The following is a 22,399-nucleotide window of genomic DNA, read 5'->3' on the forward strand; positions in this document are numbered from 1 at the left end:
CCAGTGTGGCATTCAGAGGTGGAATTTCTTTTTTTTCTATTTCCCTTCTAATTTTGAAATAACGGCGGGGTGACGGCCCAGGGAGAGCTCCTCGGGGCTTCATGATTTATTCAACAGGTGGCTTTTTGCTGTTGAACACGCACTGCAGGAATTTGCTGGAGTCGGAAGTGGAGACTCAAGGAAACCCGTGGGCTCTTATCTCCCACCCCCCCAACTTCACCCAGAAGTGAACAATGACCATCTCAGGAGGAAAATGAGGTTTGCTCCCCCACCCCAGGCCGGGTGCCTGATTGCCAAAGAGATAGAGCCCCAGCAGGAAACAATTAACTGCCATTGTATTATTTAGGCTGGAGCCAGGGGGAGGTGAGGATTGGGTGGGCGATTTGCAAGTTTATTAGCCCCCTCCTGCCCTTCTCCACACAAATGTACACTAATCCCCCTGAGCCAGGGGCCGGCTAAGGCAATAGTAAGGTCAAACCGATTGTTTCATTCCTTCCTTCCGGTAGTTCAGCTCTGATTCTAGCTTCAGCACTTACTTTTGGGTGGCAATTGGTCCATGCTTCAAAAGCCTCAGTTTATCTATAAACTGGCGCACCCCCCCCAACACTTCATGGGTCTGTCCAGAGGCTTTACCCTGTCAAGAGTTTGGTACCTGGCCTGACATGCACAAGGAACACAGTAGACGTGCTAGCGTACGCGGTCACTACATCCGGCTCTGCAGACCGCCATTTCGCTAGGTGTCAGAGACCATCCTGCCATTTAGTAGCGGCAGACAGGGAGTGAGCTACTATGACCAAACACCCGAGAAGGTGATTTCTAAGCCACAGAAGTGTATTTCTTACGGCTCTGGAAGGGAGGTCTGAAATCCAAACTCAGACAGGCTCAGCTTCTAAGACGGCACCTGGAGCTCCGAGGGAATCTGTGGTCTCCCAGGTAGAAGGAAGCAAAGGGCAAAAAGAACCGACTGCTGCGGTGAAGCCTCTTTTTATAAAAGCTTTAATCCCACTCTTGATGAAGGAGCCTTCAGGACTCAGCCATCTCCTAAAGGCCCCGTCTCTTACTTGTACTGTGCTGGAGATTAAGTTTCAGCATGAATTTGGGACCGGCCACTTAACATTTAAACCGCGACAAAGGAGATGGAACATTCAATAATCAGCTGCAACAACATGGTGAGTGCACAGCACATAGTGCTGAGACTATGCACCGGGTCCCTGGGAAGCCAGGCTTGCACCCTTCAGCTTCACTGCTTCTCCCAGGGAAGGAAGGAGCTTGTGTTTTCACAGATGCTTAGACCCATACAGAGGGACAAGGCGACCTCACCGTGGTACCCAGCTGCAGCAGATGATCCCGTTCCCTTTCGCTTGAACAGATGATGCCTGTGGGGGTGAAGGAGGCCACAGACAGGAAGACCATCAGGAAAGACTAGGTGAGAGAGGATGAGTCATGGCTTGCTAAGGCACAGAATGCTGATCCGTTTTTTAACAGAGGTGCCGAGAGTAGACAGCATTCTGGACACACGTGAAAGCAGCCCATAGAATTAATTCTCCGGTATAATTTTGCTGCTAAGTCAGGTGTAAGTTGGAAAATAGGGAGGGCGAGAATAAATAAGCACAAGATTTTCTTTTTATTTTTTGAGATGGGAGCTGTGTTTTTGGCCTGGAACTCACAAAGATCCACCCGCCTCTGCTTCCCAAATGCTGAGATTAAAGGCGTTTGCCACCAGGACCAGCTTAAAACAAACAAAAAACCCAAAAAAACTTGAGTTCAGCATGATGGGTCACACCTTCCAATCTCAGTACCAGAGAGGCAGAGGCAGGTGGATCTCTGTGAGTTCCAGGCCAGCCAGGGCTGTACAGTGAGACCTTGTCTCAAAAAAAAAAATATTTTAACTGCATGTATATCAATACAGTCTATCACGTATATACGGCATGTATATCGGTGTACCACACACACACAGTACCTGCAGAGGCCAGAGGAGGGTGTCAGATTCCCAGGGACTGAGGTTATATAGGTGATGGGAATCAAACCCAGGCCCTTAGGGAGAGCAGCTAGCTCTGTTAGCCAGAGTCAATCTCTCCAGCCCCAAGACTTAATTGTTAAAAAAACAAACAAGCAAGCAAACCAAGCCATGTTTCAAGAAGGGATGGAAGTGCCTGGAGAATGCTATGTACCTGTGCATCCCACATTCTCCAGGCAGGATCTCCCTCTGCAGCCCTGGCTAGCCTTGAATTGGGAATCCCCTGGCTCTTCTCATATTCCTGTAACTGAGAACTTTCTAGCCAAGTCTACCTAACTCAGCCCTGGTTTCCTGAGAGAAGCCTTCGTGGTGTGACCTTCTCACTTTGTTTTTTTACACTTAAAACTTTGTTTTGGCAGCTTTGACCTAAGGACCAGCAGTTGCAATTGCCCTGGGTGCTCCGGGGGTCAAGGGGAAGCTTCCTGCCTTGACCTTTCCGTCCAGCTCCCCTTGACCCCTCCCCGCCTCAGGCATTTCTTTGTCCGGAGATTACCAGCCTGGTGGTCCCTGAGGACAGGGAAGCTGGGAGTGTTAAGTCTCCCCTGCAGTCAAAGGAAGCTCAGCTGTAGCAGGGAGCAGAGGCACTGTCATTAGGAAAGAAAACAACACTCACAGAGAGATCTCTATCTGTGCCGTTTGTCTGTGCCCTCCCTTCTGAAGGGCTTCCCAGGAGCCCAGCCTTCCCTTCCTGCCCTGGCCTCTGCCCTAGAGGGAAGGTTTTTTGTTTTGTTTTGTTTTGTTTTGTTTAGTTTTTTGTTTTGTTTTGTTTTCTTTCAGTTCTGAGAAACCCTGGGCTTGTGGCTCTTGTTCACCCTAGCCATGTGTGTGTGTTAGGTGGTCCATTCCTACAGATTTGTTATTGAACACCTTTTATAGTGTGTGTGTGTGTGCTTGTGTGTTCGTGTTCCTGTGCAGTAGGAGATTGACACACACACACACACACAAACCGTCTGCGCTCTAAGTGCTAGAATCCAGTTCGCGAGCTTCGAGCTTCGGGCAAGGGGCTGGAGGTTGAGGAAACACACACAGAGACAGACCGACACACAGACCTCCAATCACTGGTACAAAAGCCCTTCTTTAATAGCACCATGGAGGCTTAAAGACACAGCTGTCAATGGTCAATAGGTGAAAATCCCATCCTCTGACCCCTCTAGGCAAGGCAAAGCTTTTAGTCACTCCAATTAGAAGGCTCTAGACAGGGAAGAGCAGCTGAAGGCCAGGACTCCAATTGGTCCCAACAGGAGAGCATTTCTTTATTAGAAGGTTCAGATCTCAAACTTTTCCTCCTCCTATTTCCCCTCCCTCTTTCCCTTCTTTGCAAACTCCTTCCTTCCTCTTACAGCTCTGGGGAGCTAATCAGGGGAATCCCACGGGCTATGCTAAGTGCCCCAGACTTTATATTTCTTTGAGGATTTCAATCCAAGCACCACTTTCTCAGAGAAGCCATCCCTGATCACCACTCAAAGCCAACCCCTCTGGCCTGTTGTTAAACCTAATTTCTCCATACTGCTTTTCACTCTAAAATTAGCCTGAGCATCTAGTTCTTGCCTTTTGGTCGTTGTTGTTGTTGTTGTTTTTAAAGTTTTTCAGACAGGATTTTACTACGCAGCCCTGGCTGTCCTGAAACTCATTTTCTCACTCTGTAGACCAAGCTGGCCTCAAACTCACAGAGATCTGCCTCCCAAGCTCTGTGATTAAAAATTTGTACCACTACTGCCCGGATTACCTTTAAAAAAAAAAAAAACAAAAACAAAAAAAAAAACAAAAAGCCCTTGTATTTAAAAATGTTTAATTATATGTATAATGGTGTGGCTTTGTGTACATTCATGTAGGCCCTTGAAGGCCAGAAGGGGATGTCTGGTCCCCTGAAGTCATAGTTACAGGGGACTGTGAACAGCCTGACATGGATGCTGAAACAGAACTCAGGTCTCCAAAAGCAGTATGTATTCTTAACTGCTGAGCTGCTTCCTTCTCTCCATACCTGTTGGTTGTGACCCCTTTCAGTGGAGGGGGAACGTCAAATGACCCTTTCACAGGGGTTGCCTAAAAACATCTGAAAACACAGACATTTACATTACAGTTCATAACCGTAGCAAAATTAGTCATGAAGTAGCAGTGAAAATAATTTTCCGGTTGTGGGTCACCACGGTAAGAGGGATGGTATTAAAGGGTCGCAGCACTAAGAAGTCTGAGAACCACTGCTCCACACCGCAAGGCCTATCCACAGTGGTCTCTCCCACAACACAGCCCCAAAGCCTGGCTTGTGCCTTGTAATGTCTAGGCCCTTAGCACCAGGCGAGCAGCTGTGAGATACGGAGCCCTGGAATGCTCAGTCCCTACCCAAGTCCTTCGCCCTGCCTTTGATCTGTGCTTGTCTTGCTGTGTGATGATTGTCCTTGTGTAGATCTTGGAATTCGGTCACCCGTTAACATCAGGCAGGGAGGACTCTTGATCAACCCAACTCCAGCACAAGATTCAGATGACAGATCTTCGGCTATCCCCTGCAAGGAGAATAAGCCACATGGTCCCTCCTTTTCCGTAAGGAGCTTCCCAAATCACTCCAGACTTCCTGGGTTTCTGTCCAAGCTGTGCCCTTGGGCCAGAGACATCAGAGGGAAGACTGCAAACTGTCTCAGTAGGCCACCAGTTCAGGGCCTGCGCCAGCTGGCCCTACTTAGGGAAGAAGTGTTAAAGACCACAGGCATAGGGCTCCTCCCTTCTTAACCAAGTGACAGAAGTACCAGCTCAGGAAGATAACAAATGCCTGGACTCCCAGCCCTCACCAGGTAGAGGCAGGAGGATCAGAGGTTCAAGGTTGGCCATTGCTACATGAGACCGTGTTTTAAAATAAATAAACAAGAAAGATTTTTAAAAGAAAGAAGGAAGGAAGGAAAGAAAAAAAACCTCAACCTGTTCTACAGTTTGAAGGTCGATAGCATATTGCCTGAGCCAGACTAAACTTGCAAGAGAAGTTTGGGGTGAGCTTAGGACTCTCAACTGGTCGGACAAGAAGGAGTCTTAGAGAGCAAGAAACACTCCTGATATAAGGAGCCCCTGGCCTCCCCACCAAGCTTCAGGGGACCATTATTTTCCAGGCTATCTTATTCAAGCCACTGAAGCTATGGGAGGCAGGATGAAGACTAAATCTAACAAATGAGTTATTTATATCTCTATCCCAGACCTCAGAGGGAAAATTCCCATACTTAGCCCTTCCTAGATGGCCTGTGACACAGGATATTTAAAGTAACAATGGGTTGAATTCTTGCTCACATTTTTGGCAGGGCTCCAGTCTGAAAGTCCACACGAGAGAGATTTGTTGGGCTGTGTAGCTGGGGAGGGGACGGACTGTTTCTAATTTGAGATCTATTTAAGCTCTGAACCACCCCCCCCCCCCAACTCCGGTTCTTCCTGGAATTACAAAGAAAATAAAATTCTGATTTTACAAAACCACATTCCCTGTGATCTACTTTGGAAGGTTTGGGGAGTGTCGCTCTTTGTCCTTCCCACTCCACCTGTGAGGAAAATGGGGTTATGTTCAAGGAAGAGAATGGTTTGACGAACGCAGTTAGCCAAGCCCCCAAGCCTCCCGCCTCCATTCCTTAGACTTGAAGGTAGAAATAACGACTGCCCATGGAGGATGTTGTGACACTTGTCTGGAGGTGGACAGGGCTCCAGGCACAGTCACCGACCCACTTCAGTCACACCTGCAGGGAGACGCTCAGAGAGAGGTGAAAAATGACAACGGGGGTTCCTTACTCAGCCCAGATGAGAGCTGGGCAACTTCTTAGATGATCGACGTATATAACAGGTTGCACACGTGTAATAGCGCTTGATGGAATAGTAACTGTCTTTTAGTTTGTTTTTGAGACAGGGTGTTGGGGAACCCTGCCTGACCCTGAATTCAATACATGGTAGAGATTTGCCTTAAAAATTCTGTGATTATAAGTAATTTTTATTTATTTGTTTGTTTGTTTATTTTAATTATTTATTTTTATTTTATCTATGTTGGTGTTTTGCCTGCATGTATGTTTGTGTAGGGGGGGTTCAATCCCGTGGAATTGGAGTTGGAGTGACAGACAGTTGTGAGCTGCCATGTGGGGCTGGGACTTGAACCCAGGTCCTCTGGAAGAACAGCCAGTGCTCTTAACCACAGAGCCATCTCTCCAACCCCTATAAGTAATTATTTTTTTAGATATATTTATTTATTATGTATAAAACTTTCTGCCTCCATGTATACCCAAACGCCAGAGGAGGGCGCCAGATCTCATTATAGATGGTTTGGAGCCACCATGTGGTTGCTGGGAATTGAACTCAGGATCTTTGGAAGAGCAGACGGCGCTCTTAACCACTGAGCCATCTCTCCAGCCCCTATAAGTAATTTTTAAAAGACGCTTCCCATCCCTAGGCTATTTCTAAACCTGGGCTTCGTAAAGAAATAGAGATTGTGGGTAAGTAAGACGGCTTTTCTGAGAGGCACTTTTTGCCAAGCCCTTGGGGACACACGTGGTGGAGGGAGAGAACTGGATCTCACAGCTGCTCTCTTGACCATGTGTGCACCCCGGCTTGCTCACACACTCACACTAGCTAAATAGACCAAGCTCGCCTCAAACTCACAGATTCGCCTGTCTCTGCCTCCCGAGTGCTGGGATGAAGTTGTGCACCACCATGCTTGAGAGCATACCAGTTGTATCAGCTAGAGTGACTTTGGTCCCCAGTGACAAACATCCAGCTCAAAATGGCTTAATAGACACAAAATAGTTCTTCCTTTGTATCACTAGAAGGCACTAGGTTTAATGACTAATGGACTAGCTAACTTCTTGTTGTGTTTTGTTTAAAGCCCCAAGTGTTGAATTAGGAGCGGCAGGGCTGCGTCCCCAGCACCCGGCCGCCCGCATGGCTAGCTTATGCCCAGAAATAATTACACGGAAACTATATATTTTTAAACACTGCCTGGCCCGGCTAGTTTCAGTTTCTTATTGGTTAGCTCTTACATATTGTTCTAACCCATTTCTAATATTCTGTGTAGCCCATGAGGTGGCTTACCAGGGAGGATCTTAACCTGCGTCTGTCTGGAGTGGGAGAACCATGGCGACTCCTCTACTCAGCTTCTTTTTCCCAGCATTCTCTTCTGTTTACTCCCTCCACCTACCTAATTTTCTGTCTTATGAGGGCCGAGGCAGTTTCTTTATTATTAACCAATGAAAGCAACAGATAAGATACAAGACCCACCTCCATCACCCGAGATTCTTCTTCTTTTTTTTTTTTTTGTGGTTTTTCGAGACAGGGTTTCTCTGTGGTTTTGGAGCCTGTCCTGGAACTAGCTCTTATAGACCGGGTTGGCTTTGAACTCACAGAGATCCGCCTGCCTCTGCCTCCCAAGTGCTAGGATTAAAGGCGTGCGCCACCACCGCCCCACCGCCCGGCTCTTCCTTTTTTTTTTTTTTTTTGTCATCCATTCTGCTTCTAGTTTCACACCAGCTTGTTCGTGGTACTAAGAAGGTTACGGTCTTATTGTTACAAGAACACAGCGCTTGGTGTTCGTTTTGTCTCCTGTGTCTCAAGGTGATGAAACTTGGCACTGGGCTTATAAATCTCTGTGGTAGAACTTTTGGCCCAAATTCGCAGGTAGATTTCCTCTCCCACTCCATTGGCCAGTGCTAGGTCACGTGGCTATTTTGAGCCAATCACTATCAAGGAACAAGGGCCAATGGGGGAATTCATTAGACTCTTCCAATCTCGCTGCTCTGGACCTGCAAATCATGGATTAGTTGTACCCCAGTTGGTGGCCAGTGACTGGGACGATCTTGTGTAACAAACGAAAACTGGGAATGAATGCCAGCTAAGTTGTTTGCCCAGGTAGTTAGGAGAGGGAAAATGTGGAAGCCCCACTCCTCAAAGGACTGTTGGCAGTCAATGGTTGTTGGGGGTGGTTTCATTTTCCTCGGTGGATTAGCCACTGATAACCAACCACCCATGGCTGGGCAAGAAACTTTAATTGAACTCTGGGCAGACATGAAAATTGGAGACTTGTTGAAAAAGGGGATTTAGTCATGGAGGAAGGGGGATGAAAGAAGGGAATGGGAAGAGGTGTCAAACTGACTAAAATTCATTACATAGGTGTAGAAGCTGTCAGATGAGAGAGGGAGAGAGAGGGGGAGAGAGAGAGAGAGAGAGAGAGAGAGAGAGAGAGAGAGAGAGAGAGAGAGAGAGAGAGAGAGAGAGAGAAAATGGAGGTAACTAAGGAGTCAGAAAACGTACCGCCTGCAGACAAGGGAGTGGATAAAACCTCCCTTGGAGAGAGGAAGGTAGTAAATACTGAACACACATGTAATTACATGAGCACCAAGAAAGGCCCAGGCTTGGGAAGGACACCTAGCTGAGAGCTGTGGGGCAAGAGGACAAAGGCGGCTCAGAGATGCGTGGAAGGGAGGTAGAGGGAGGAGGGGAGCACCCCGGCAGGGTGGATAGCACAGTATAGTGTCTTAGGGATATTGGTAAAGAACCTGTCGTTCACATTAAGTTCAACGAAGCTCAAAAGTTTTGCTGTTTTATTCTAAAACTCCTTTTTATTTCACAAATTTTCTAAGGATTAGAATTTTTTATTTTTGTCTTATGTGATAGCTGTTGTGCCTGCATGTCTGTCTATGCACCAAGTGTGTGTGGAGTCTGCAGAGGCCAGAAGAGGGCGACAGGTCCCCTGGAACTGGAGTTAACACCCTGTTGTGTGCTGATATGTAGGTGCTGAGACTTCAACCCAGGTTCTTTGGGGGAACAGTCAGTGCTTTTAAGAGACAAGCTATCGTCCCAGCCTATATTTTGAAATAATTTTAGATTTTAAAAATTTGCAAGAGAAAATAAGGAAACCCCCTATTTATTTACCCCTTCCCTAGTAACCACAGCACAGTATTGAAACAGGAAACTAACTGCACATGGGACACATTCTATTCCACTTTCACCATCTTCTCATTAGAGGCTCCCCCCAGTTCCCGGGTCTGGTCAGGACACTATTTCACACAGTGCTGCCATGGCTCCCCAATCCCTGACTTCTGTCTTTTCTTGCTTTTCAGAACCATGACACCCAAGCAGCAGTGGGAAGGTGTTTTTTAGACTATGCTCCAGTGTTTAGGTTTATTTGCTGTTTTCTAATTATTAGACCAAGGTTATGAGCTTGGGGGAAGAACACCAGCGGTGAAGTGTCCTTGTGCTAGGTTTTGAGCGTGGACCTCTGTCACCTGGCTAAGGCTGCACTTGTGAAGTGGCTCCACGGGGAACTGGCTGGTCCTTCCCCACCCCGACCCCCTTCATTATTCTGTGGGAGGGTGTGAACTGAGTTTTCTTTGGACCGCTCACAAAAAATGACAAGGGAACTTATTATGAAATCTTGGCCGATAGCTTAGGCTTATTTTTAGTTAGCTCTTATAACTTAAATTTCTTTCTTTCTTATTTTGTTTGTTTGTTTCTGAGACAGGGTTTGAAGCTTTGAATTCTGTCCTGGAACTAGCTCTTGTAGACCAGGCTGGCCTCGAACTCACAAAGATCCACCTGTCTCCGCCTCCCGAGTGCTGGGATTAAATGTGTGCATCACCAATGCCAGGCATAACTTATATTTCTATTTATCTATGTGCTGCCCCGAGGCTCGCTTACCTCATTTATGTAGGTCCATCCTGCTTTTCTGCTTCCTCCATCTCTGGCTGGTGACTCTCCGCATCGGTGCCCTTCTTCCCAGCGTCCTCTCTGCCCTGAAAATTCTACCTAGCTATTGACCATTTTGCTTTTTATTAAACCAATCCAAGTGACCAATCTTCACAGTGTGCAAAAAGATTATTCCACAACAGGAGGTAGTCACTCAGTCTGGCTCACACTCAAGAGGAGGGGGAAATGTAAGATTTAAAGAGGGAAACAGGGAAGGCCTGGACAAAAAGGTAATGGTCACCATTGAGTGAGAGCCTTAGTTATACAACCCAGGCAAACCTGTGGTCTGTAAGGGCAACAGTCCTTTCTGCTTCCTCCTGTTGATTTTCATGGATATCTTTAAGGTGAATCCCACACCATCCATCTAGGATCTTGTGCTAATTCACACACCATCTGGCAAGTCTTCCTGTGCCCCTCAGTGGCATCCTGCCAGTGTGTATACACATACACACACACACACACACACACACACACACAGAGGGGGCCAACTGCTCCTGGTTTTTGTCACAGGGTTCCTGCAGCAAGGCATGCATAGGGAAAAGGGGTGTGGTCTAGATGAGGCTTGTGGCCTGGAAAGCAGAGAGAGGGGATGGTGAAGGTATAGAATAAATTAAAAATAAGGTGCTGGCTGTTAGAAGATGGAAGGCTGGCCAGGTGGTGGCAGCGCACGCCTTTAATCCCAGCACTCGGGAGGCAGAGGCCGGCGGATCTCTGTGAGTTCGATGGCCAGCCTGGTCTAAAAGCTCCAGGACAGCCAGGGCTACACAGAGAAACCTTGTCTTGAAAAACAAAACAAACATTAAAAAAAAAAAAAAAAGATGGAAGGCTGGGGAGATGGTAAAGTGCTGAAAACTGGAGTTTCCCACCCAGAACCCATGGCTATAGTGGTGGTATGTGCATGTGATCACAGTGTGGGGAGGACAAGACATGCAGATTCCCTGGATCCCTCTGGCCAGCTAGCCTAGTCTACTTGGAGAGTTCCAGACTAATGAGAGACCCTATCTCAAAAAAGAAGAAGGAAGGAAGGAAGGAAGGAAGGAAGGAAGGAAGGAAGGAAGGAAGGAAGGAAGGAAGGAAGAAAAAATGTTTCAAAGATTGGTGATGTCTGAGAAATGATATCCAGTGTTGTCCTCCAGCCTCCACATATATGTGCACATATGTGCATGTATATCCAAGGGCACACATGTGCGTCCACACACATTAACTACACATATAAGAAGAAGGCGGAAGTTGAACAAGGAGATGGAGTCCTAATGTGCTAAATGAGAAAAGCAGTTGGTAGATGAGCTTGGCATAACATGAGCCTGTGTATAGTTTCATCTTTTCTTAAATACATATTCATATATTCATTTTTATTTCTGTATGTGCAGATACATGTGTGTGGAAGCCAGAAGTCAGCCTCAGAGGTTGTTCCTCAGGAAGCTGTCCATCTTGTTTTTGAGAATTAGACCAGGATGGCTGACCAGTGAGCCCCAGGAATCCACTCATCTCTGCCTCCCCACAGCTGGGGTTACAAGCATGCACCACCATGCTTGGCTTTCTGTTGCATTCTGGGAATCGAACTTAGGTTTTCATACTTACACGGCAGACCTATCACCTGCTGTGCTGGCTAGTTCCCATGTGTGATTTTAAAGGTAAAAGGGCAATTAATGCCTAGCACACAGTAGACACTTTTTCCTTCGCAGTTCTAGGGTTTGAATCCAGGGCTTCACATATTAGTCAACGAAGTCTCCCCCCCCCCCATCACCTGCCAAGCCTGGCACTTAATCTTCTTTTAAAAAAATATTTTATTGGGGCTGGAGAGATGGCTCAGTGGTTAAGAGCATTTCCTGCTCTTCCAAAGGTCCTGAGTTCAATTCCCAGCAACCACATGGTGGCTCACAACCATCTGTAATGAGGTCTGGTGCCCTCTTCTGGCCTTCAGGCATACACGCAGAAAGAATATTGCATACATAATAAATAAATATTTAAAAAATATATATATTTTATTTTATACATGTAGGTGTTTTGCTTGCGTGTATGTCTGTTCATCACATGAATGCTTGGTACCTGTGGAAGCCAGAAGAGGACATTAGTTTCATTGGAACTGGAATTACAGGTGGTTGTGAGTCACTATGCAGTACTGGGAATTGAACCCAGGTCCTCCTGAAGAGCAGCCAGTGCTCCTATCTGTCTGTTATCTATCTATCTATCTATCTATCTATCTATCTATCTATCTATCTATCTATCTATCTATCGTGAGAAATGTTCTTTCTATGTAGCCCTGGCTGTCCTGAGACTCACTTTGTAGATCTGGTTGGCCTCCAACTCACCAAGATCCGCCTGTCTCTGGATCCTGAGTGCAGGGATTAAAGGTGAGCACCATCATGCCTGGCTGAACTTTTTATTTATCATTAATGTGTGACTTGAGGGACACACAAGCCACAGCCCATATGTAGAAGTCAGAGGACAGTTTTGCAGGGTCGGGTCTGGAAATTGAACTCAGGATGTACACAGCAGCACCTTTACCGGCAGAGCCCTCTCATGCCCCAGAAGCCTCATTTTGCCCATTGTTTTCCTTTTTGCAACAACTCTGTGATTTTTGAAAGAGATCTTCTGAAGCTGGGCATGGTGGTACACACCCATCATTTTAGCACTTGGGAAGCAGAGTCAGGATGATAAGGATTTTGAGTCCAGCCTGGCCACACATAAGACCCTTTCTCCAAAACCCAAACCAAAACTAACCAAGATCATTTTTTTTAATTTATTTATTTCTCACCATTTCTCGTAGCTCTGGCTGTCCTGGAACTCGCACTGTAGACAAGGCTGGACTCAAACTCACAGAGATCTTCCTGCCTCTGCCTTCTGAATGCTGGGATTAAAGGCATGCACCACTACTACCCTGTGATCATCTGATTCTTAATAATGTTAAAATAAAAAAACACAGTTGGGCAATGGTGGCGCACACCTTTAATCCCAGCACTCGGGAGTCGGAGGCAGGAAGATCTCTGAGTTGGAGCCCATCCTGGGCTACAGAGTGAGTTCCAGGACAGCCAGAGATACACAGAAAAACCCTGTCTCGTAAAACCAAACCAAAACCAACCAACCAAATAAACAAACAACCACAACAAAAAAACCCTAAAAGCAAACAAAAAACTACGCACCAAGCACGGTTGGAAGCTTTCATTGACTACATTCGATCCATCTGGTAAACCTGCCCAGAGCATACATGTTGTGGTTGTTATAACGGTTACAGTATAACTAGAGGAACTGAGGCTGCAGACGGTGTGGTGTTCGCAACTCAGATGAAACAGACATGCATTCTGTATGAGGGATATGGAACCAAGGAGCACGCATACAGGTTTGGTGTAGTGTCCCATGCCCCTATGACAAGCGCTTGTGCAAACTCGACAGCTTATTCAGTAATGCCATCAGCTTCGCCAGGAGCCTTCCCATAGCTTGACTTGTGCGATGCGAGAAGAAACCAGTCAGGTGTCAGCTGGACGTTTATTTATCTGTGATTGGAATGAAGGACGGCTGCCTTCATAATTAGCTCACTGAGCCTGGAAGGCTGAGGCAGTGGGGAACAACTACAGGGATAGGAAAGTTTTCCTTGAGCAAAGATATGCGATCTGGAACTTGACGCTGTCATTCAGACAGTGCAAAGCTGTCATTCAGAAGGCCTTTTTAACCCTGAGGGAACTTTTGAAGGGCAGATGACAGAAGGTACCAGAGAAGTTGGGATCTGCGAGGAAGCTATCTTTCCCCAACCCTGCCCTTGCTGTCCGGAAACTCACTCTGAGGCTGGCCTCAAACTCACAGAAATCTGCCTGCCTCTGCCTCCCGAGTGCTAGGATAAAAAGTGTGTGCTGCCGCTACCCTCCACTCCCCCACCCCAACGAAGCTGTCTTTGGAGGACTCCTGCTGAAGTTAAGTATTACCTGGCTGTCATAGAATAAGGCAGAAATGAACTGAATACCCAAATATCAGGTACTCTATCCACTTGCATATGTGATTTTTTTCTTTTATGTTTTACGTACATAAATACATTATTATCTATTTACATTATTCATCTATTGTCTGTGTGCATGCCTGTGCAGCAGGTGCTGGTCCTTAGGGAGGCCTGAAGAGGATTTGGATCCTCCTGGACTGGAGTTGCCCATCATGAGGGTACTGGGAATTGATCTTGAGTCCCCTGAGGAGCAGCCTGTGCTCTTAACAGCTGAGCCACGTCTCCAGCTTGGACAGTTCCTCTTGACTGTCAACTTGAGATCTCTAAACACGGAGAGATACAGCCCTGGGCATGTCTGCGAGGGTGTTTCCAGAAACAATTACTGAGGAACCAAGACCCACCTTCCAAACAGGTGGCCCAGATTTAAAACAAACAAACAAACAAAAAAAAAGGGGGCCATGGAAAAAGATTACATGGCCTGCCTGCATTCATTTCTTCACAAGTGTATCTATCAAAGCTGCCGCCGCTAGGCTCTTCCGTCCTCCGCTACCACCAGAATCCAGTTTCTGAGACTTCTTCAACATCGGGATGGGACTACTAAGGCATTCAGTTTTGTAGGCTGAGCAATTACTCGCTTCTTTGCCTTCCCAGAGTGCACATGGTCATGGTTAAACTACTTAGTCCCTGCCAGGTAGACCAGTAAGTTCCTAGTCCTTACCATGCAAGGCAGCCATTTCTCAGACTCCCAAGACCCTGACCATATCCACTCTGGGTACTGGCCCTTCTATTAGATGGAAGCAGAGGGCTTTAGTCACCCTGAGGTGTAGTGCTTGGAAAATGGCCACTGCGGCAGCCTAGCGGGAGTAAAGAGCAGTGCTGTGTGACTACAGTTTCTTTCTCAGAACTGGCATATTGATGGGTTCTTAATAGTGTTTATTTCTAATTTTTTGTGTATGTGTGTTCTGCGTGCATCTATCTAGGTTCATACCTGGTGCCAGCAGAGGGCGTCGGTTCTCCCGGAAGCTATGAGCAGCCATGTGGGGCTGGGAACCAAACTCAGGTCCTCTGCAAAACCAAGCACTCTTCTGCTGAGCCAGCGCTCCAGCTTTAATGGGGGCTGCTGGGCTCAGTGGTTGCGACTTGGGTTCAAATCCTGTCTCGTGGACAGTGATCCTGGTTAGAACAGCCCACGCTACAAATTGTCATGCAAGGACTGGTGATGAGGAGCCTCTGAGGACAAAGGAAAGAACCCCCAAAGGCAGTGCTCACTAGACAGGGTCTAAAAGTTTGAAAAGACTTTAACATCTAGTGCACTGACTTTGGAAGACCTTCTGGGTTAAAAATGTCCCGCCTGCCACTTCTCAGTGGTGGGTTGAGGGTGCATCGGTAAATCTACCCATCTGAACCTTGATTTTCTGTCAAGTGAGGCCAATTATAACTTTGTTTCAAGACTGTAAACAACAATGTCCCATCTATGCTCCCCAGTGACGCTCTCTGCACTATTTCATCAGGGGCCTGTAGTTACCTGATGCTCCTTAGCAGCATCCAGTCTACAGCAGCTCCAATCAGGATCTCACCCTTTGCTGTGTGGCTGGCTCAGAGTCCTCAGTCACCTCCTGCGAGTCTCTAGGTCCAGCCAGCAGAGGGGATGTTGGGGGGGGGCAGGGCGGGGCGGAGGGAGGGAGGAGCAGGCTGGGAGGGGAGAGGAGTGAGGCTCCAAAGCTTGTAGCAGTTACTGTTAGCACACGTGTGGGCACAGGAAGTAGAGCCCAGGGAGTTTTTCAGTCATCTCCTGCTTAATGCATCCAGATGCATCCATAATTAGCCCTTGCCTCTGGCCTCCGGGCCCAGGTGGGCTCCAGCAGGCCGCACTGCCGCCAGACAAGAGGCCTTAAAGAACACCGGGCAGACAATTGGAATGCCATTTATCCTGCGAAACACAATAAAACCCTGAGCTCTCTTCCTGTCTCAGAGACCCATAAATTATGAAAATTATACCTGCCTCGGGCCTTGGACATATTGTTTTATTAAAGTTCCGATGAATAAACTTCAAGTCTCTTAAAAATGTCCTCCCGGCTTTTATCTGGCAGCACCTCCAGTGTGGGGCAGGCTGCCTGGGTCTTTCTGGGGGTTCATGTTTTGGGAAGCTAAATTCACTTCAAGCTGTGAATTACCTAGGCTAGGTAGACGGCTTAAGAGCTCTGTATAGTGGGGGCTCTGGAACAGGGTACCAGGCTGCAGGGATACAGGGATATATTCTAATGGGTCAGAGATGCCCTCACCAAGCCAAGCCCTTCGGGAGGGGGCAGTGCTGAAAAGTGACCTCAGGACCTTCCGCATGCCAGGCAAATACGCTAGCACCAAGGCCCAGCCCATTCCTTCTTCGAAGAGTACTGTGTGGTTACAGACGGGAAGAGGGTTGATTCAACTTTTATATTTGGTCACTGGGACACTTTCCAGCTCCTCCATGCAATGCTTCCCCAAGTACAGCTGCAGAGGCTTCAATTTACATTTTTACTTTCTGTGTGAGTAGCAATTCCACCTAATACACATTTTTGCCAATAGCATCAGGCAAAAGTAATGCAGCGAATAACCTCTGGGGTCACCCCGAAGCCATTTGTAACTGGGAACGAAGGAGGGCCAAAGCCAGATGGAGGATAGCAGTCTAGCAGTTGTAGAATTCTCTTCTGGAGACTCTCAGCTTCACCTTTTCCCCGAAGGCCATTTGGGTGTGTAGGCCTTTAAGAATGCAACTTCAATTGGTGTCTTTGTTATTAACTTCTAAAACCCGACCCAATATAAAACCAACCAACCAACCAATTATGAGAGACTCTGAGGAGTCAAGACGTGAGACACTACTGGGAACCAGAGGGTTACTTCTGTAGAGGTGAGACAGGTCACATGGTTAGGAAACAGAATTTGAGATTATCTTTATTCAAATCCTACTGTAGATAGGGTCACACTGCAGAATGTGTTTTGGGTCCTTTGGACAATGACCAGGGGACCCTTGACATATGTTCCAAAGCCTCAATAAGGAACAGGATTGGATTTTACCAAGAATCCTAAATGTCATCATTGTGACCAAGAAAAAACACCAAGGCCAGGAATGGTGACATGCCTTAGGTCCCAGCACTCAGGAGGCAGAGACAGGCAGATCCGAGTGTGACAAGGCACCAAGGACAAAGACAAGCCATTCTGTGGACAGGAGGCCTTAGAAGTCAAAAGACCTTGTTTGAGGGAGGTCTCATTAGTTGAGCACTGAGACCAAAATTTGGTCCCCCACCCACACACACCCCTAGCTTTTCCTAGTTCTGAAGCTTCTTGTCCATTTATATTACTAAGACACACAATGGCCAGGCATGACACTTTTTTGGGGGGGGTATTATAAGGCAGGGTTTCTCTGTGTAGCCCTGGCTGTCCTGGAACTCAGATTGCCTCTGTGCCTCCGCTACCTGCCTAATCACACACTTTCAATGCTAACCTGGGCTAAAGGGTTAACTTGACTATCTCAAGATATAGGAAGAAAACCCAAACCCAACACCCTGTGCGAACAGGTGACCCAGGAAAGATTTTTGCATCATGGAGCATCCGGCAGCTTCACTGGCAGTGCTTCAGTGGCTTCCAGGTGACCTTAGAGGTAGGTGAGGGTCACGCCAGTGTAGACACCCAGCCCAATGTGTGCATGTGTTCATGTGGCGTAAGAGCCCTGACAAGCATGGAGCTTCTGCCAAGGGAGGACGTCAGGCAATGGAAGACGACACAAGAGAATGGCAATCACGTGTATATTTAACAATATATATTTATAGATATCTTCTAGATCAGTACATTCAGTTTGTAACTTGTTTTTTCTTCACAAACAGAAGAACTCTTACAATAGTAGACTTTCTAAAATAAATACTATTAAAATAGAGCTTCAAAATAAATATTTTTTACAAAGGAAACCTGTGGTAACTTTTGTTGTGGGGTGAAAGGGGCTACAGGGAGGGGGGAAATAAAACATGAATGTGGTGGAGTGGGCAATGGGGAGCAGCTCTACTGCTGCAGACGTGAAAGCAACCACGGGACAGCAAGAGAACGCAAGCGGCAGAGTCACCCACAGCAGAAATGGAAAAGCAGGATGGAGCTCACCGTTACAGAGCAGGGAGGGCGTGAACTACTCGAAGGCAAGAACCAGGAGGCTGGGGACGCCTAGGATGGTATAGTAAGTTGTACAGTGCAAATCTGTGCTGCCCACACACCTCAGACATTTCTGGAGACCAGGCTGCTTCAAAATGATGACCTGGGTTTCGGCCCAGACCAAGTTTGCATGTGTTGCTCCTTTGGGGTTGTGATCCAGGTGGGCCCCACCAATGCAGCCTGCCCAACCTCAACAAACCCACCTCCTGGGTCTGTGAAGTACCCAAAGCAAACACTGAGGGACTGTTCTTTATTGGCTTCAGGAGCCTTGACTGTACCATGGAAGGCTTTGCTAGCCTAGCCCAAGACCCAAGTGTGCTCACAGGAAGGCTGGTCTTTCCCCACAAAGCACAAACCAAATAGCCAAGGTACTTCTTAGGAAATATCTTACATGCCATCCTCAACTGCCACCCAACCCCAGGTCTAGAAATGGGAACCAGCTAGAACTTTTGAAGAGCTAGGACCCAGCCAAACAACCTGCTAATGACAGCAAGTCACCCGGCTGAAGCAGCTACAGAAATGTTTAGTGTTTGCAAGAGCCTGTACTCCTGGGAAGGGGTGGGGACTCTACAGGTACACTACCACTTTTCTGTTCTGTGTTCTCTCCCGCTTGTAGGTGTTTTCAGAGAAATGAAACAAAAACTAAAAAAAACAACAGAGCTGAGGAAATCAAGGCTGTTCCCCTCACCCCTTCCCTTTACCACCAAGCAAGTGGGCCCCAAGGCAAACTCCTGGGGGGAGGGGGAGTTTTGTAGACCTCCTTCACAAGCCCAAACAAGAGGGGGGTGTGGAAATAAAAAGGCAAACCAAAACCCATAAAAATCCGTGTTTACAGCTATGTACACAAAGTAAGGGCTCGAGAGGGGTTGCCAGGAAACAGGGTCTGTGTGGTAGAGGGTCAGTGTGTATGTAAGTGTGACATGTGCATGTGTGCATACACGGCGTGTGTAACCCAACTGTCCACAGAGGTGTACAGACCAAGATCACCAAAGTGCAACTTGCCACTGGGTTGGCTATTCTGTGGAGACAGACTGGGGGGAGGGACCCTGGACAAAGTTCCCAGGTTTTTCAGGAAGGGTGTTCGTGTGCGCTACCATTTTGGGGGCTTCCCTCCACATACCTCATCTGAGGAAAACATCCACAGCCCCTTCAGTAAGCTTCTAATACATTCAATTAGTGTTAAGTGGTTGGCTGAATGTGTTTCTATCTTTCCTTCCGGTCTGTGCAAGAACACTGCAAGCAACTGTGGCAAGGGCAGCTATACGGGTTAGCCATAGAGAATGAAGATGCAGTATTTTATACTTGCCTTTTACAAGCCAGTAAATGTTACATAAATAAAGCTGAAAATAAAACCCTCCCTTCTTCCAACCAATAAATACCTATGGTTACAGTTAACTTATTCTAAATCATAAGGTGTTACTACTAGTTTCCAAGGTAGGGGTGGGGGTGAATCCTTGAGAAAGAGCATTAGGTACAAGCCACTCATAGCTACCTGCCTGCTCGCCTCCTTCCTGGGGGCAGCTCTGGTCCTGCATGGAAGAGCCAGAGATGCTCCACACGATTTCCGCCTAATGCTTTCCCAATTTCACCTGGGGCATCTCTTCTGACCCAGGCCACTTCTCACATCATCAAGAGGCAGGGACAGGGACAAAATACCACACAAAGCAAAAACCCCACACAAAGACTGGGGGCAAGGACCAGAGACACTATAGCTTTTTGCATGCAACAAGTACCTACCCACTGGACGTGCTGCACTTTCTGGGTCCTTTAGCACCGTGAGAGAAAGAGTTGCTACGTCTTTGGGGGGGGCTGTCGGGAGGGGTGGGGGTTGTGCTGCACACAAAAGTGGGGCTCAAATCCAGTCGCCCCCTCCAGAGAACTGCTCCCCACCCACTCTGGGCTCCTCTGACTTCCCCACCGGGGCCTCCTAACACTAAAATAGACTCTGTTCATCCTCTCTCTATTTACATTAAAGACAGACACATCACTATACACAAAGGCTATGACAGCAAGCAGCAGAATCAGAAGAAAACCCAAACCCAGCTCGGCTCAACTGTCATTCTGCCAATGGGAGGTGCGGCCTCTTCTCTGCCATTCCTGATGGGCAGGGGAATTATGCTCCTTGAGGTTGTTTGCCCCCAGATTTTAAATCAGCCCTTCCTGGGGGTGGCCCAAAAAGAAGCAAGTTGCTGTATTATTATTGTTTAAACACCATTAGCATCTAGTTTAATTAAACATATAAAAACATTGTGACTGGATCCAGAGACCACAGCCTCAGACTCATTGGCAAAATGATATTTGGTCTCATGTGCGTCACCCAGAGCCCTCTTAACTCAGTGAGTTTCTGCAAAGAATCTGAGTGTAGAGAGCTCGGGACACAGAGCAGGCAGGCCAGTCTGTGACTCAGTTAAGAAGCAGAGGACGGTGTGATGAGTGGACACCCCCAAGTTAGTGACTGAAGCTAGGAGGAACACACTGCCCAGCGGCTCCTTGTCCATCCCGCGGCTCCAGGGTGATTCTGTTCTCAACTATCAAGTACATACAGCAGAATTGCTACGGTGCACCTTCCCAAAAGGCCAAGGCCGACAGGCACGGACAGAGGAAGGAAGGGTAGAAGTCAAGGCTCTGAGGGTCTTCCTCGAGGTATCCCACCTTCCGTGAGCTGTTCCTCCTAGCTAGGAGGCTCCAGCAGGAGCCAGAGACAATGACAAAGTGGAAGGAAGAGATTGAAGGGCTTGGGAAGGCCATCGAGGGGCCAAACTTCCAGATTGTGTCCACATCTTCTGAAATGGGAAGAAATCACATCCAAAGCCACCACACCCCGATGCCGTCACTGTTGCTTGACATGAAAGTTTCAAGAACACGAAAACCCCAGAGTATATCTTCATCCTTCTGGGGACTCTAGGCTGGGTGGTAGTGGTCTCTGCCTGTTTGTTCTCAATCTAGGGTTTAGGAGAGGACAGATGAGTACAGTCAGCCTCAGGAGACTGGCAGGAGGGACCATGTTTCCAAGGGCAGTGCCGAGTTTTTCATCCAAAGTGTCAGAAAGGCTTGTCAGACCTGCTGACCTTGGTGTCGCCACTGGCTGCCTTACAGATGACGCTGTTCGTGTGCTTGCAGCGGCAACCAGGGCGTCTCAGACGGTCATAGCCGCGCTGGGCCAGCTTGACGCAGCCTGTGGCCGGCAGGTAGCACAGCAGACACGGCAGCACCAGAGAGAGGGCACCCATGAAGGACCAGCGGGCGCAGCAGTTGGAGCGGGAGCAGGAGCAGGGATGGTCAGCGCAGGAGCCCTCATCATCCTCATTGGTGCAGTGGTAGAAGATGCCCTGCACCAAGCACATACATGTACCATAGTTGACCAGGGTCTGGGCCGAGCACAGGCACTCCTGGTTGCAGACCCAGCAGGAGGGCAACGTCCGAGGGGCCGCACATTCCTTGCATTTACACTTCCCACAGGCCTCACACAGCAAAAAGTGCTTGTCTAGCTCTGGAGGAGCTGCTGGGCCCTTGAGGTCCAGTGGCTTACAGTGGACCACCTTGGGCTGGAGGCGCACAGCCCTGGGTGAAGCCTGCTCAGCTACTGGTGGTGGAGCCATATGGTCGAGGAGCCTCTGGTCTGAGGAGGTGCTGCTGCTACTGCTGACAGAGCTGGGTCGACCGCTGAAGGAGATCCAGTGGTGAGTGACATCCTGGTCACAGCGGGCAGGCGTAGGGGCCAGCTCTGGGACCCCACCTCGGGTCCGCTTGGGACCCAAGGTGGGGGCCAGGCTAGGGTTGTCTATGTAGTCATTTTCCACGTGACTGGTCTTTACCTGGTCGATGGGTAAGATGGTAAGTGGGTGTTGGAGCCGGCTGTGGGGCACTCGGCTGTCAAGGAGAGGCTGCACCATGGCCGAGCTGGGAGTCAAAGGGACAGTACTCTGTGGGACCGGGCGCTCCATGAGGCTGACGGTCCTGGACTGCACCAATGGACAGGCTTCTAGGGGCCCTGAGAGAGAGGAAGGAAAAAAGAGAAAATGGATTCCCAGCATCAATACATGGCCTGTTAATACTCTCCCCTCAACCTTCTATCAGGCCTTGGGAGTCTAAAATGAAATGGGAACCAAATTTCTTCAATGAACTTCCTAGTAATTCCCAAGGCTTAAATTGTCAATAATGAGAAAAATACTGATAGAAGTAACATCTCTTAGGCTGAGGTACAACTTGGTGGAAGACAGCTTTCCTAGCCCGCATCACAGGTTCTGGCTTTGGTTACCAGCATCACCAGATGGGGTAAAGGGTGGGTCATGCCACCAGGCATGGTGGCATATGCCTATGATCCCAGAATCTGGGAAGGTGGAAACAGGGAGACAGCTGTGAATTTGAGACTAGCCTGATCTACAGAGCGGGAGCCTGTCTTAAAAAAAAAAAAAAAAAGAGCCGGGCGGTGGTGGCGCATGCCTTTAATCCCAGCACTCGGGAGGCAGAGGCAGGCGGATCTCTGGGAGTTCGAGGCCAGCCTGGTCTACAAGAGCTAATTCCAGGACAGGAGCCAAAAACTACGGAGAAACCCTGTGTCGAAAAATCAAAAAAAAAAAAAA

The 22,399-nt window shown here is 48.0% G+C and overlaps 2 protein-coding genes across 3 annotated transcripts in view; one reads left to right on the forward strand and one right to left on the reverse strand.

Moving 5' to 3' along the window:
• Arhgap26 (Rho GTPase activating protein 26) overlaps positions 1 to 22,399 on the forward strand; it is a 1,368,274-nt gene that overhangs the window by 542,805 nt on the left and 803,070 nt on the right. The gene's annotated exons all lie outside the window — the stretch shown is intronic.
• Spry4 (sprouty RTK signaling antagonist 4) overlaps positions 17,422 to 22,399 on the reverse strand; it is a 14,928-nt gene continuing 9,950 nt past the window's right edge. For both annotated transcript variants that reach the window (XM_050161445.1, XM_050161451.1), the window contains exon 2: positions 17,422 to 21,807. In XM_050161445.1, coding sequence (XP_050017402.1) covers positions 20,858 to 21,760 — 903 coding nt within the window. In that variant the 5' untranslated portion in view covers positions 21,761 to 21,807 and the 3' untranslated portion in view covers positions 17,422 to 20,857. The remainder of the gene's footprint in view (positions 21,808 to 22,399) is intronic.

This window comes from Alexandromys fortis, unplaced genomic scaffold, assembly GCF_014885135.2.
Source record: "Alexandromys fortis isolate MF-2015 unplaced genomic scaffold, M_Fortis_MF-2015_v1.1 scaffold_17, whole genome shotgun sequence".
Taxonomy (NCBI): domain Eukaryota; kingdom Metazoa; phylum Chordata; class Mammalia; order Rodentia; family Cricetidae; genus Alexandromys; species Alexandromys fortis.